The 13,088-nt window shown below is 42.8% G+C and overlaps 2 protein-coding genes across 4 annotated transcripts; both read right to left on the bottom strand.

The window, feature by feature from the left end:
- Positions 1–229: 229 nt before the first annotated feature.
- LOC122781281 (caspase recruitment domain-containing protein 8-like) lies at positions 230–5,914 on the bottom strand. 3 transcript variants are annotated; one of them, XM_044044907.1, is made up of 9 exons: positions 5,904–5,914; positions 4,195–4,235; positions 2,978–3,042; positions 2,810–2,865; positions 2,475–2,692; positions 2,128–2,369; positions 1,734–1,850; positions 1,505–1,652; positions 230–1,182 (listed from the first exon to the last, which is right to left on the bottom strand). In XM_044044907.1, the coding sequence occupies exons 2-9, from the start codon at positions 4,220–4,222 to the stop codon at positions 878–880; spliced, it is 1,179 nt and encodes a 392-aa protein (XP_043900842.1). In that variant the 5' UTR covers positions 4,223–4,235; positions 5,904–5,914; the 3' UTR covers positions 230–877. The 3 variants fall into 3 exon arrangements, with proteins under 3 accessions (XP_043900842.1, XP_043900841.1, XP_043900840.1); XM_044044906.1 differs by having other exon boundaries at positions 1,505–1,845; positions 2,123–2,369; XM_044044905.1 differs by having other exon boundaries at positions 1,505–1,850.
- A 232-nt stretch (positions 5,915–6,146) lies between these two features.
- LOC122781279 (NACHT, LRR and PYD domains-containing protein 12-like) lies at positions 6,147–12,795 on the bottom strand. The gene is made up of 8 exons (XM_044044904.1): positions 12,634–12,795; positions 10,503–10,626; positions 8,381–10,172; positions 7,517–7,687; positions 7,134–7,307; positions 6,816–6,986; positions 6,482–6,655; positions 6,147–6,336 (listed from the first exon to the last, which is right to left on the bottom strand). Exons 2-8 carry the CDS (start codon positions 10,525–10,527, stop codon positions 6,162–6,164), a joined length of 2,682 nt encoding a protein of 893 aa, XP_043900839.1. The 5' UTR covers positions 10,528–10,626; positions 12,634–12,795; the 3' UTR covers positions 6,147–6,161.
- Between the last annotated feature and the right edge of the window lie 293 nt (positions 12,796–13,088).

Genomic DNA, 13,088 nt, shown 5'->3' with positions numbered 1-13,088 from the left:
GGTGGAGCAGTTTCTGACTCTCTCCACTCTCCCTCTGTTGTTTCCTTGTTCTTCTTTGAGGGTGTATGCCTCAGGTTTATGTGTGCGAAAAAATGGATCGCTGCAGTCTACGTAAGGAATGCGATTTGCACGTCGGTTTAAGCTGCTGTAGAAACAAAATGGCAGCCAAGAGCCTTAAGTACATAAGAGGCTTTATTTCAAGACGACAAAAAACCAAAGACAAACAAAGTATGAGCTGCTCTCATCTTTATTAGTCTGAGTTGTTATTAATAACAAACACAGATTCAAATCCTGACAAAAGCACTTTGGATGTGATTGTTTTTTTTTCTGTTCATTAAAAAAAATAAATCAGAGTCATAACGAGAGTCACACATTTTTATCGGTGTGATTTGTTACAGACGAGACGTCAAACGCAAAAAGTTGGAAACAAATGTATTAAAATATTTTAACACAGAATAAATTATTTCATTTGGCCTAAAACAAAAAAAAAAGGCTTGTCTGTGATTTGTAGACTCCACCTCCTAGTGTTCAACCCACAGAAAAACCATGCAGACACTGCTGAATTTTTAACTTTTGTGGTTTTGGGGTTTTTTTGCCCGTTTTTGTGGATTTTTATTTTAAGGTTAGTGGTGTTACTGGGATTTAGAAAACATCACAGAACATTAACGGCACTGAGTTTCGGCCCAATCTAAGGACACGTTTCCCTTCATTGTGGGTCCGAGCCACCGATGCCACTTTGGCATTTTTTAAACACCTGACCTCCTTCCCAACTTTCAAGAGTTTCTTTCTGCATGTTCACAATAATCTGAAGAAGAACAATATGCTCCTCACACTTTGGGCCAGGAGAAATGAGAGCACGTCAAACAGCGAATGGTCCTCATATATTGAGTTTTCTGGAGAGATACGGGTCCCCTTTACGGACAAGATCGATCAGATCTGAGCAGGCTTCATCTCCCTTCTTCAGCACCATGTCCACCACCATTCGTGCTTTGTCACGTCCTCTCTCGCCTGCGACCTTCTCCCTCTCGGAATCACTTATGACACCACGATCGTGGAGTTCGTCCAGAACTTTGTCAAGATTGGGTGAAGACATGCATTCGATAAACTTGAGCCGACAACTGCGGAGCTTCTCCTCTGAGACGTTGTCCTGTTCGAGGTTCCTTGCTGCAGCTTGCAGTAGACCTGTTTTGTGTTGAAGAGTGCAGGGTTTTATTTCAGTGTGGACAAACAGAAAACAAACTTTCATTTTGAAAACAATGGGGTTGTGTTTTAGCTTTGGTACACAGAAAGTGAAGGGATGTAGTTTATTTTGAAAACTGGGGGGTGTGTTTTAGTGTTTTAGTGAATTAAAAACTACAACGTTGTGTTTTAGTCTGGATGGATCAGAAACTGAGGTTTTTATTTGGAAAACTGGACAAAGAGAAACTGGATGTCTTGTTTGACAGCTGCTAGGTTGTGTTTGAGTGTGGACAAACAGAAATGAGATTTTGAAAAAAACGGTTACCTGGCAGAGAAACTTTACGTTCCCAGATGACTTCCCTCATTTCATCATCTTTCTGGAGCATCAAAGTTACTTCGTTGCATTCTCGAGGCAGAAAAACCTCAAAGCTTGGGGGGAAATTTGGTCCGTACTTCAAGCGGAAGCTGTATTCCTGAAAACCACATGTGTGTAGAGGGGGTTGAAGTGTGTGTCTGTGTAGAGGTGGCTGAAGTGTCTGTGCGTGTGGACTCACTGAAGGCTGAATGAAGGCCTCCTCGCAGTCACTGTGAACACTGTAACTCTGACCATGGATCAGCGGACACTCACCTGAGATGTTGATAAATTCTGCGCCACATTGTTGAGATCTTACCTTTAGCAACAAAGATATAATAATATGATAATTACAGATTTCTCTTTCACACCAAAATCCATAGTCCACTTCTGAAGGATCTAAGGGAAACCATAACAGTAGACTTAAACTGATGTACAGTGTAGAGTCGTTCATGAAGTGTCTAAAAATTTGGTTGTGGCAGCCATGTTTTTTCCACTGAGAGTGAGCCTCTGTGTCCCAGGCAGGTTCTCAGCAGCAGGGGGCGCACCCAGCACAGTCTGCACTGAGTACGTGTCAAAAGCCCTGAGCACTTTACCTCTTGTAACGGGATGCTATCCTGCAGCAGAACAACGTTGAGAATTCGCCACTGAGTGTTCGGCGGTTGGAGGAAAAGCAGAACTTGGCCGTTTATGGTCAAGGAGGGAATGAAGAAGTTGTAGATCACGCCCAAGGTAGACTGATGATGGAGCTTCACGATCATGTGAGTGTTGGTGACCTTCAGTGGCTCCATCGGGTGAATTCCGTCAGAGCTGACAGACAGCAGGTCGGGTCGTAGCGCTGAAAAAGCACAGACTTTGTTAAACTTCACACCATCTGGCTCTTAGCATCCGAGTTCAGTAAATTTCATACGCCGCCATTTCCTCGGGAGCGGCGACACTTTACCTTCCTTGCTCACAGAGTGAGGCAGGTGGAGCTCACTGAGGCCACCCTCAGGACACTGGATATCGAACAGCAGCCCTGCAACCATCTTGCCAGCAGATAATTGGAGTATGCGCTCGTCCCATTGGACGGTCCTGTAGAGCAGCCCCGCCTCCTGATCCACAACAAACACCAGTCCAGTCAGTGTGCACTGGAACACACCTGGACCAGGACACCTGAACCTGAAGAACATAATAAAAATCGTTCACATGTGAACATTTTTTTTTATCAAACATTCATTCAGTCACGTATATGACAACGTTAAAAGCTCCGCCCAGTCAAGTTTGTCATGTGATTACCTGTAAGTGACTTTGGTACATTCAGTCAGCAGCTCAGGTGTGAAGATTGATGGAGGCTGAGAGTCAGAACAAAATCACATAAGTCATGGGAGTCATGTGACAGTCTCCCACAAATCTTACATGCGATATGACAAAATTTACGTAGTTGCGTAGATTACTTTCTCTCACCTTCATCAGGTCGGACTCCTTTGACTCATCCAGCACTGAGTCTGCTGTGCTTGGGTCCAGTTGGTCTTCAGAGTCACATGATTGAATCCAAAAATGTTGGTTATTGTGGCTCGCGAGTCAAAGAACAAGCCAGCTCAACAAAAAGCTCACACATATTTATTGTGTTCCATTTGGCTTGGAAGTCCAAGTGACGATTAAATCACACCTGAACGACGTGCAATTCAATTTCCACAGTGGGAGGTTAATCAGGTTAATTAGCAATCTGATCTCATCCACCCATCGTCGCTGCTTATAGGTCTGAAAGTTTCTTTTATTTATATCTTTTGATGCCAACACAACAAAATAATGTAGCAAATACACTAAACTATTATATAGGAACAAATATTAATCCCCCAGGGGGAATGTTTAAATGATTTAAGTCAACAATTGTAATCTATACCAAATGTTTAAGTTTATTTATTTCATGTTTAAAATACGATGACACAAATAAAATCACATGACGTATAGCGTAACATTACGTGAACGCCGTTTAACTCGTCACGTTATGCTGAAACACGTGTCGTACACAATTAATTGCATGATGTGCTAACATTTAATTTCCTACCAATTCAGTGTTACGTTAGTTGAACATTAACGTAATTTAATCCAGTTACTGTGCGTTTACCTTTACTCTGCCGTACAGAGCCAGTGCTTATCCCGTTACTTAATTTTTGTTGTGGTGTTTGTGGTGGTTATGTATGTACTGTATTGTGTCTGTCTGAGAGCAAAACCAAGACACATTCCTATCATTTATGTGACATGGCAATGAACTTCGTGAATCTTGAATCTTGAACTACCTGTATGGTTTCTGGCTTCCGGCATAATCTTTTCTGACGGTATTGAGGAAACATTACAATTAATATATCACGATTAATTGCAAAATCAAGTAATTGTGACATCCCTAGTCACAGTGTTTTGGTTAAACCAAATCATGTTTTTGGACTGCAGGAGGAAACCAGAGAACCTGGAGAAGGGTTAGGGTCGCAGACCTCTTCAGGTCTTCTTGATGCAAAAGCAACAGCGCTAACACATCTGCACTATCGTGTGACCCAATCTAGTTCTGCTGATACCCATTACGTTGGTGTTTCATTGTGTGGACTGCACCACAAAAATAAATGGAACAGCCATCTTGAACTGCTCACTGAACATTTCTGGGAAATGTAGTAGAAAGCACTCACATGTGTCGTCTGCGGTAAGGTCTTCCATCCCTTTGTGGACTCTGTGGGGACAAACATCACAGTTATAAAGCAGGTGGAAAACCATGGCGTTGCTGTGGTAACCAACTGATCTGCACACCACACAAGTCCGGGAAAAACCCAAACTCTACATCAATGTGATGACATCAGGAAAGCAGTGACAGATACTGGGACGGTGTTTCAATGAGCCCCAGAAACTGAATTCCTGTAAATTCAGAGGATGATCAGCTAACTGTCCACTGGCTCCACCCAGACCGTACCATTCACTAGTAGGAATGAATGAAGGCAGTTTTTTTTGGACAGTACAATAATGACTGTGTGCAGGCAACAGTGGAGGTTTCTCCACTGCATTTCTGCAGATGGAGTTGGGATTTGATCAGGTTTAATGGTGTCTGTCCTTAATTCTGAAAAATACATCATGCAGGACCATCAGGGAGGCGCATGATTGGCCCAAATACAGTGCCTATCATAAGTATTCACCCCTTTCATCAATCAATCATGGTCAATAAAATTGTTTTTTTTTCACACAAATGAATTGGAAAAAACCTGTTAATGTCAAAGTGAAAACAGATTTCTATAAAGTAATGTTAATGAAACAAAATTATATAAAGAAAAATAATTGTTTGCAAAGTTATTCACCCCCTTCAAGTCAGTATTTAGTAGATGCACCTTTGTCTGCAGTAACAGCTCTGAGTCTGTGTGGATAAGTCTCAATCAGTCTTGTACATCTGCACACTGCAATTTTGCTCCATTCTTCTTTGCAAAACTGCTCAAGCCCTGTCAGGTTGCGCGGGTATCGGGCATGAACAGCCCTTTTTTAAGTCCAGCCACAAATTCTCTATAGGATTGAGGTCTGGGCCTTAACTCGGCCACTCCAGAACATTTACCGGGTTCTTTTTAAACCATTCCTGTGTAGCTTTTGCAGTATGCTTTGGATCATTGTCTTGATCTAGTTCTCTTGCAGACTGAATAAGATTGTCCCCCAGGATTTCAGTGTATTTTGCAGCATTCATTCTGCCCTCTATCTTTAGAAGCCTTCCAGGGCCGACTGCTGAGAAACATCCCCACAGCATGATACTAACACCGCCATGCTTCACAGTGGGGATGGTGTGTTTTTGGTGGTTTCCACCAAACATAACGTCTTGTTTGATGGCCAAAAGAATCTTCTTCCACTCGACTATGGAGTCTTTCACATGTCTTTTGGTGAACTCTAGTCGGTGAACTCTAGTCGAGATCTAGTCGAGATCTGCTGCCCGGTGAAGAAACCGGGCAGCAGTTGCTATATGCACAGTCTCTCCCATCTCAGCAGCTGAAGCTTGTAACTCCAGAGTTACAAGCTGTAACTTCAGAGGAGTCATAGGGGTCTTGGTGGCTTCTCTCACTAGTCTCCTAATTGCTTGGTCACTCAGTATACGAGGGCGGCATGATCTAGGCAGATTCACACATGTGCCATATTCCTTCCATTTCTTTGATAATTGATTTCACTGAACTCTGGGGGATGTTCAATGCCTTAGAACTTTTTTGGTATCCATCCCCTGAATTGTACTTTTCAACAACCCTTTCCCTGAGTTATTTGGAGTGTTGTTCTGTCTTCATGGTGTAATGGTAGCCAGGAATACTCATCAACCAGTCTCTGGACCTGTGTGCGTGTGTGTCTAATGTGTCAAATCAGCTTCAGTCACTGAACTCACTTCAGATTCTCCGGCCTACAATGTGGACTCTCCAGTCCAGAACACAACAGCTTCACTCCTGGATCCTGCAGAGGGTTCCCACTCAGGTCCAGTTCTCTCAGGTGGGAGGAGTTGGACTTCAAAACTGAGGCCAGAGAAGAACAGCTGATCTCTGACAATCTGCAGTAACTCAACCTGAATAAAGAATAAAACATGAGACTTTAGACGACTCTGTGTGCGTGTGTGTCTAATGTGTCAAATCAGCTTCAGTCACTGAACTCACTTCAGAGTCTCCAGTCTACAATGTGGACTCTCCAGTCCAGAACACAGCAGCTCCACTCCTGAATCCTGCAGAGGGTTCCCACTCAGGTCCAGTTCTCTCAGGTGGGAGTTGGACTTCAAAACTGACGCCAGAGAAGAATTGCTGTAATCTGACAAACTGCAGTAACTCAACCTGAATAAAGAATAAAACATGAGACTTTAGGCGACTGTGTGTGCGTGTGTGTGTGTTTCATTCATTCATCAGTGAATCAAATGAGTTCAACGTTAATAAAATGAAAGTTTAAAACAACAACAGCAGCTTCAGTCACTGAACTCACTTCAGAGTCTCCAGTCTACAATGTGGACTCTCCAGTCCAGAACACAGCAGCTTCACCCCTGAATCCTGCAGACGGTTCTGACCCAGGTCCAGTTCTCTCAGGTGGGAGAAGCTGGATTTCAGAACTGAGGCCAGAAAAGAACAGCTGATCTTTGACAATCTGCAGTAACTCAACCTGAATAAAGAATAAAACATGAGACTTTAGACAATGACTGTGTGTGTGTGTGTGTGTGTTTCATTCATTCATTCATTCATTCATCAGTGAATAAAATGAGTTCAATGTTAATAAAATGAAAGTTTAAAACAACAACAGCAGCTTCAGTCACTGAACTCACTTCAGAGTCTCCAGTCTACAATGTGGACTCTCCAGTACAGAACACAGCAGCTTCACTCCTGAATCCTGCAGATGGTTCCAGCTCAGGTCCAGTTCTCTCAGGTGGGAGTTGGACTTCAAAACTGAGGCCAGAGAAGAACAGCTGATCTCTGACAAACTGCAGTAACTCAACCTGAATAAAGAATAAAACATGAGACTTAAGACAACGACTGTGTGTGTGTGTGAGTGTGTGTTTCACTCATTCATCAGTGAATCAAATGAGTTCAATGTTAATAAAATGAAAGTTTAAAACGGCAGGAGCTTCAGTCACTGAACTCACTTCAGAGTCTCCAGTCTACAATGTGGACTCTCCAGTCCAGAACACAGCAGCTTCACTCCTGAATCCTGCAGACAGTTCACACTCAGGTCCAGTTCTCTCAGGTGGGAGGAGTTGGACTTCAGAACTGAGACCAGAGAAGAACAACTGATCTCTGACAATCTGCAGCCACCCAACCTGAATAAAGAATAAAAGATAAGACTTTAGACAATGACTGTGTGTGTGAGTGAGTGAGTGAGAGAGAGAGAGAGAGAAAATGTGTGTGTGTGTGTTTCATTCATTCATTCATACATTCATTCATTCATTCATCAGTGAATAAAATGAATTCAATGTTAATAAAAATGAAAGTTTAAAACAACAACAGCAGCTTCAGTCACTGAACTCACTTCAGAGTCTCCAGTCTACAATGTGGACTCTTCAGTCCAGAACACAGCAGCTTCACTCCTGAATCCTCCAGAGGGTTCCCACTCAGGTCCAGTTCTCTCAGGTGGGAGTTGGACTTCAGAACTGAGGCCAGAGAAGAACAGCTGATCTCTGACAATCTGCAGCCACTCAACCTGAATAAAGAATAAAACATGAGACGTTGCTGTCTGAAACCAGTCAGTGTTTGATCATGTGTTCAGAGCTGACACCACAACTTCACACTGAGTCTCTCAAGAGTTCACAATAATCCAGTCTGTGATTATAGACAAATATCAAAAGGTGAAAAACAACACACATGTTGACATGTTCATCGACATCTACTCTTTTGTTTTATGTTGTGTTTGACAGGAAAACATATTTCATGTTCTACATGAACATGGAGTCACAGTAAGGTGTCCATCATGTCCACAGTCTGAGTATGTGGAACACACCTGGGACCTGGACTCATGTCAAACTCAGACTAACTTCACTCGACTACTCTTGATCTGAACACGTACTGGTTCCCATCAGGTCTTTGGGTTTGGATTGACCCGTGTAGACGTCCACAGTGGAGTCTTATCAGGTTTAGGTGAAAGCAAAAAAATCAAAGTCACATGAAGAGAAAGTTAACAATGAAGAATTTACAGAAATAAGTGTTTTCATTCAGTTCAAAGCAAGAATCACAACCAGCTGATAAATCTGCACTTTGATCATTTAAAACATGTGCAGAAAAACAACACTGCTGACTCACAAAGTGAGAAGAATGAGAATTCAATATCGACTATATTTGATGAACCAAACCATGGATTGAACTGACTGAGGATGTTATTGATCATGTCTGAACTTACACAGCCTTCCTGCAGTTCCTCACAGCAGGAATCAATCTGTGTTTTCCCTCCTTTGTTGTGTTGTACTTGTTTACGTCCAACTCATCCAGAACCTCCTCAGACATCTGCAGCATGTAGGCCAGAGCAGAGCAGTGGATCTCAGAGAGTCTCTGTCCTCTGTCCTTTGACTTCATGAACTCTTGGATCTCCTGATGCACTGATTGGTCGTTCATCTCTGTCAGACAGTGGAAGAGGTTGATGCTTCTGTCAGGTGAGATATTGTTTGTTTTCATCTTCTTCAGGTTCTTGATGACTCTCTGGATGATTTCTGGACTGTTCTGAGTCTGACCCAGCAGACCTCCTAAGAGTCTCTGGTTGGAATCCAGACAGAGTCCATGAAGGAAGCGAACAAACAGGTCCAGGTGACCATTTTCACTTTCAAGTGACATCTTCATGGCTTCTTTCAGGAACAAATCCAGAGAAGTGTAACCACCACCACCACCACCACCATCTTTTTTCCTGAAGAAGTCCTGCAGTACCTCTGTCTTCCTGTTGGTGAAACAGTGGAACATGTAGACTGCAGCCAGAAACTCTTGAACGCTCAGATGAACAAAGCAGTAGACTGATTTCTGGAAGATCACACTCTCTCTTCTGAAGATCTCTGTACAAACTCCTGAGTACACTGAGGCCTCTAACACATTTAGACCACACCGCTCCAGGTCTTCTTGGTAGAACATGAGGTCTCTTTTCTGCAGATGTTCAAAGGCCAGCCTCCCCAGCTTCAGAAGAACTGCCTCCATCAGATCCTGTGGACTCGTCTCTTTATCATACTTGTTCTTCTTCCTCTTTGTCTGAACCAGCAGGAAGTGCGAGTACAGGTCTGTCAGGGTCTTGGGCAGCTCTCCTCTCTGATCTGTGGTCAACATGTGCTCCAGAACTGTAGCACTGATCCAGCAGAAGACTGGGATTTGACACATGGTGTGGAGGCTCCTGGACGTCTTGATGTGTGAGATGATTCTGCTGGACAGATCTTCATCTCTGGATCTCTTCCTGAAGTACTCGTCCTTCTGGTCGTCAGTGAAGCCTCGTACTTCTGTTACCCTGTCAACACATGTAGGAGGGATCTGATTGGCTGCTGCGGGTGGGGAAGTTATCCAGATGAGAGCCGAGGGAAGCAGATTCCCCTGGATGAGGTTGGTCAGCAGCACGCTGACTGATGACCTCTGTGTGACGTCAGAAACCAGTGTCCTGCTGTTGAAGTCCAGTGAGAGTCTGCTTTCATCCAGGCCGTCAAAGATGAACAAAGGTTTACAGACAGCGAGCTTCTCTGCACTGACCTTCTGTAATGTTGGGTAGAAAACATGGAGCAGCGTGAGAAGACTGTGCTGCTGGTCTCTGATCAGGTTCAGCTCCCTGAACGGAAGCACAATCAGCAGATTCACATCCTGGTTTTCCAAACCCTCAGCCCAGTCAAGAGTGAACTTCTGCACCAAGAAGGTTTTTCCAACACCAGCGACGCCATTGGTCAGAGCGACTCTGATGCACCCCTGCTGGTCAGATAAGGCTTTAAAGATGTCGCAGCACTTGATGGGAGTGTCTTGGATGATCTCCTTCTTGGAGGTTGTCCCCAGCTGCATCACCTCATGTTGAGTATTGACCTCTTTACTCTGTCCTTCTGTGATGTAGAGCTCAGTGAAGACCCTGTTCAGGAGGGTTCTACTTCCTCTTTCATCAGTTCCTTCAGTCACATGTTCAAATCTCCTCCTCAGACTGATCTTATGTTCATCTAGAACCTCCTGCAGACCAACATCTGCTGAAAGACAACAGACAAAGTCAGACTGAAGAAAGAACCTGAGCAGCTGATGATTACTTTCATCAGCTACAGACTTTAATCAAAGTTAAAAAGTTTAAAATCAATGGCTGCACAATTTTGGTTAAAAAAAAAAAAAAACGGAAATGTTGTGTTTTCCTGTGACATTGTTGTTGTCAAATGAAAAACTACAGTATACAGTGTCACTATAATAACTTAAATAACTTCATTCTGAAATACTGATTATTCTGGAATAACTGTGATGATATTTTGTTAAAACTCTGTGTCTGTCTTTATGATTCTGACTTCTTCACAGGACAAACTGTCTCTTACTTTCTCTCTGAGGCTCCAGGTTCATGACTGAAGATTACAGGTGTATCCACAGACTGGTCATTCTTCACAGAGAACACTGGGTCCTGGAGACTTAGTCCTCTGTCTCTGGTTCTGGTTCTGACCTCTATAAACACAAACAAGGTTTTAATCCACATCACTGATGATGGTCTTTGTTCCAACAACACTGACTGTACGTGTGAACTCTCGTTCTGGGCAAGAATGTACTTGTACAGTGACACTGTACTCAATTCACTACTACACGTGATCTAATTTCTAAATGACAACGATTCATCTGCATTTTATTCCATGAGCAGCGCAAATAAATAATATTTTTTTCCTCTTTGAGTTTCTCACCGCAGCGGCAGCTAGAGTTGTATGTAGGGCTGTAAAGTACCAGTCGACTGGTCCATTTATGAGTCGATATGTTCTGATTCGTCTCAAATTCTGATTGGTCGACTTTTTGCCGCGTTAATTTCATACAGTCTATGGTTAATATGATTTCATCTGGTGGAATGTACCAAGTGCAAAGACATCGGCAGTGTGGCAGCATTATAGATGGTGGGAAAAAAGTTGAATGCAAAGTCTGCCAGCAACAGTTTGAAAATCACAGCTCGGCTACAAACATGACATATCATATAAAAATAGTAAGCTAACTTGTCTGCTTTATGTTGCCCTGTCCGTTTTGAGTATATAAACATATCAGAATTGGCATATTTCAATGTTTTAGTCGTTTTATAACTGCAGGCGCACTTGCCCGCAACAACAGCAGCAGTCTATTTGTGTCTCAGCCACAAAGCCGAGCTCCTATGTTCAGTCTTGCTCTGTGCGAGGACATGCACATAGCCAAATATTCAAAATATTCTTCAACAGTTCTCACTAGTTGACATAGTATATTTTCGGAAATCATGGGCTATGATATTGCGCAGATTTTTAACCGATCCATAGTTCGGTGTTGTTCGGTTTGATTCTTGTGCAATCAGTGCACGTCAGTCTGACGACATCACACATTTTCCCTGGTTATGACGTCAGGAGTCCAGCTAAGTGGAAACACTAAATCTAGCACACCCAACTGTTCAGTCAGTCATCATCTAACCGCTTTATCCTCCACCAGATGGTCGCGGGGGGTGCTGTGCCAATCCCAGCTACATCGGGCAATAGGCGGGGTATACACTGGACAGTTCGCCAGTCCATCGCAGGGCCACACACAGATAGAGACAAACAACCATTCACTCTCACACTCACTCCTATGGCCAATTTAGAGTGTCCAATTTACCTAATCCCCACATTGCATGTTTTTGGACTGTGGGAGGAAGCCGGAGAACCCGGAGAGAACCCACGCACACGGGGGGAGAACATGCAAACTCCATGCAGAAAGGCCCTTGTTCCAACCGGGGCTCGAACCCGGGTCTTCTCGCTGCTACACCACCTACACCTAAACCACTACACCACTGTGTGGACCACCCAACTTTTCATTTTATTTAAATGATTATTGTACGTGCACACTGTCCTGAAAATAAAAATTTAAAACTAAAATAATATAAAAACTGAGACAAAATGTCCTCGCAAAGATATGTTTGCATGACATTTACATTTAGTCCTCACAGCCTTCTAGAGACAGGTTCACTCACGCACTCACCTTTTTTTCAGTCGCCATTTTAGACCTACACAGGTTTTTGACAATTATTCCTCATAAATGATAACAAAAATGACATAAAATTATTTCACACTGAGTGGTGTAGTATCGCCCAAAGAAAACATGTGATGTGACGCTGTATAAGGGTGAATATTTTTTAAAAATAAGTTTTGTAGAGTGTACCTGCGCTGCGCAGTCACTGAGGGACCGCACGTCGTTTCCCGGGCTGTTTCTGATGAAAATGAGCCTGTTTGTTTTTTGTCTTTTACGACACTTTGATTCAAAACGCGTCCCGCGTGCGTTTGGACAACATGTCGTTTAAAAAGTTGTCCAATCTGTGAATGTTTCACAAACTTCACTAAACTTGAGGCTCCGTACTTGACACAAACACGAATACAACAGAGCAGTAAAGAAACGTGTAAACACACAAAAACACAGACTCTAACAATAATTATGTATAATCACGTATTATCACGTCATAATCGTGTCTACACTCACTTTTCTGTCGTTGTGCTCCGCAGTGAAAATGGCTACTGAAGCAAAGTCACTGAACACTTTCACTTTCACTGATCCCACGGACTTATAAGAGTATAAGAGTTTCCATGGAAGTACATCGATGGAGTTTTCCGGGTCTATTTACAAGTACGAGAGCGTGGGCAGTAGTATTACTCCCATCATGCCTCTCGACTACGTGGACGAGCCAAAGGCATGACGGGAGTAACACAGTGACTGTCGTGTTTACTGTATTAATATCATTCTTACATTGATATTATATTAATATAACGTTCAGAAAATATTAAAATACAATCAGGCCAGAAAATCTGCAGACTCATGATCATATTATCAGCAAAGTACTTTTATAACTTCAGATTCTTTCACTCAATTCAATTTTTTCAATTGTTCGAATAAATAACTAAAACCTGCATAGTCGCATTTTTTTTATTATTATTATT

Source organism: Solea senegalensis, linkage group LG14 (genome assembly GCF_019176455.1).
Source record: "Solea senegalensis isolate Sse05_10M linkage group LG14, IFAPA_SoseM_1, whole genome shotgun sequence".
NCBI lineage: Eukaryota > Metazoa > Chordata > Actinopteri > Pleuronectiformes > Soleidae > Solea > Solea senegalensis.
Note: the sequence above shows the minus strand (reverse complement) of the source record. Positions and strands in the feature narration are given on the sequence as shown.

Excerpts from the sequence above, each read along its gene's own strand:
- LOC122781281 (XM_044044906.1), bottom strand. The coding sequence starts at position 4,222 with ATGGAAGACCTTACCGCAGACGACACAT. Across the intron at positions 2,866-2,977 it reads AGGAGTCCGACCTGATGAAG|CCTCCATCAATCTTCACACC; the intron begins GTGAGAGAAAGT and ends TCTGACTCTCAG. Across the intron at positions 2,370-2,474 it reads TCACTCTGTGAGCAAGGAAG|CGCTACGACCCGACCTGCTG; the intron begins GTAAAGTGTCGC and ends GTGCTTTTTCAG.
- LOC122781279 (XM_044044904.1), bottom strand. The coding sequence starts at position 10,527 with ATGAACCTGGAGCCTCAGAGAGAAA. Across the intron at positions 7,308-7,516 it reads TGTAGACTGGAGACTCTGAA|GTTGGGTGGCTGCAGATTGT; the intron begins GTGAGTTCAGTG and ends TTCTTTATTCAG. Across the intron at positions 6,987-7,133 it reads TGTAGACTGGAGACTCTGAA|GTTGAGTTACTGCAGTTTGT; the intron begins GTGAGTTCAGTG and ends TTCTTTATTCAG.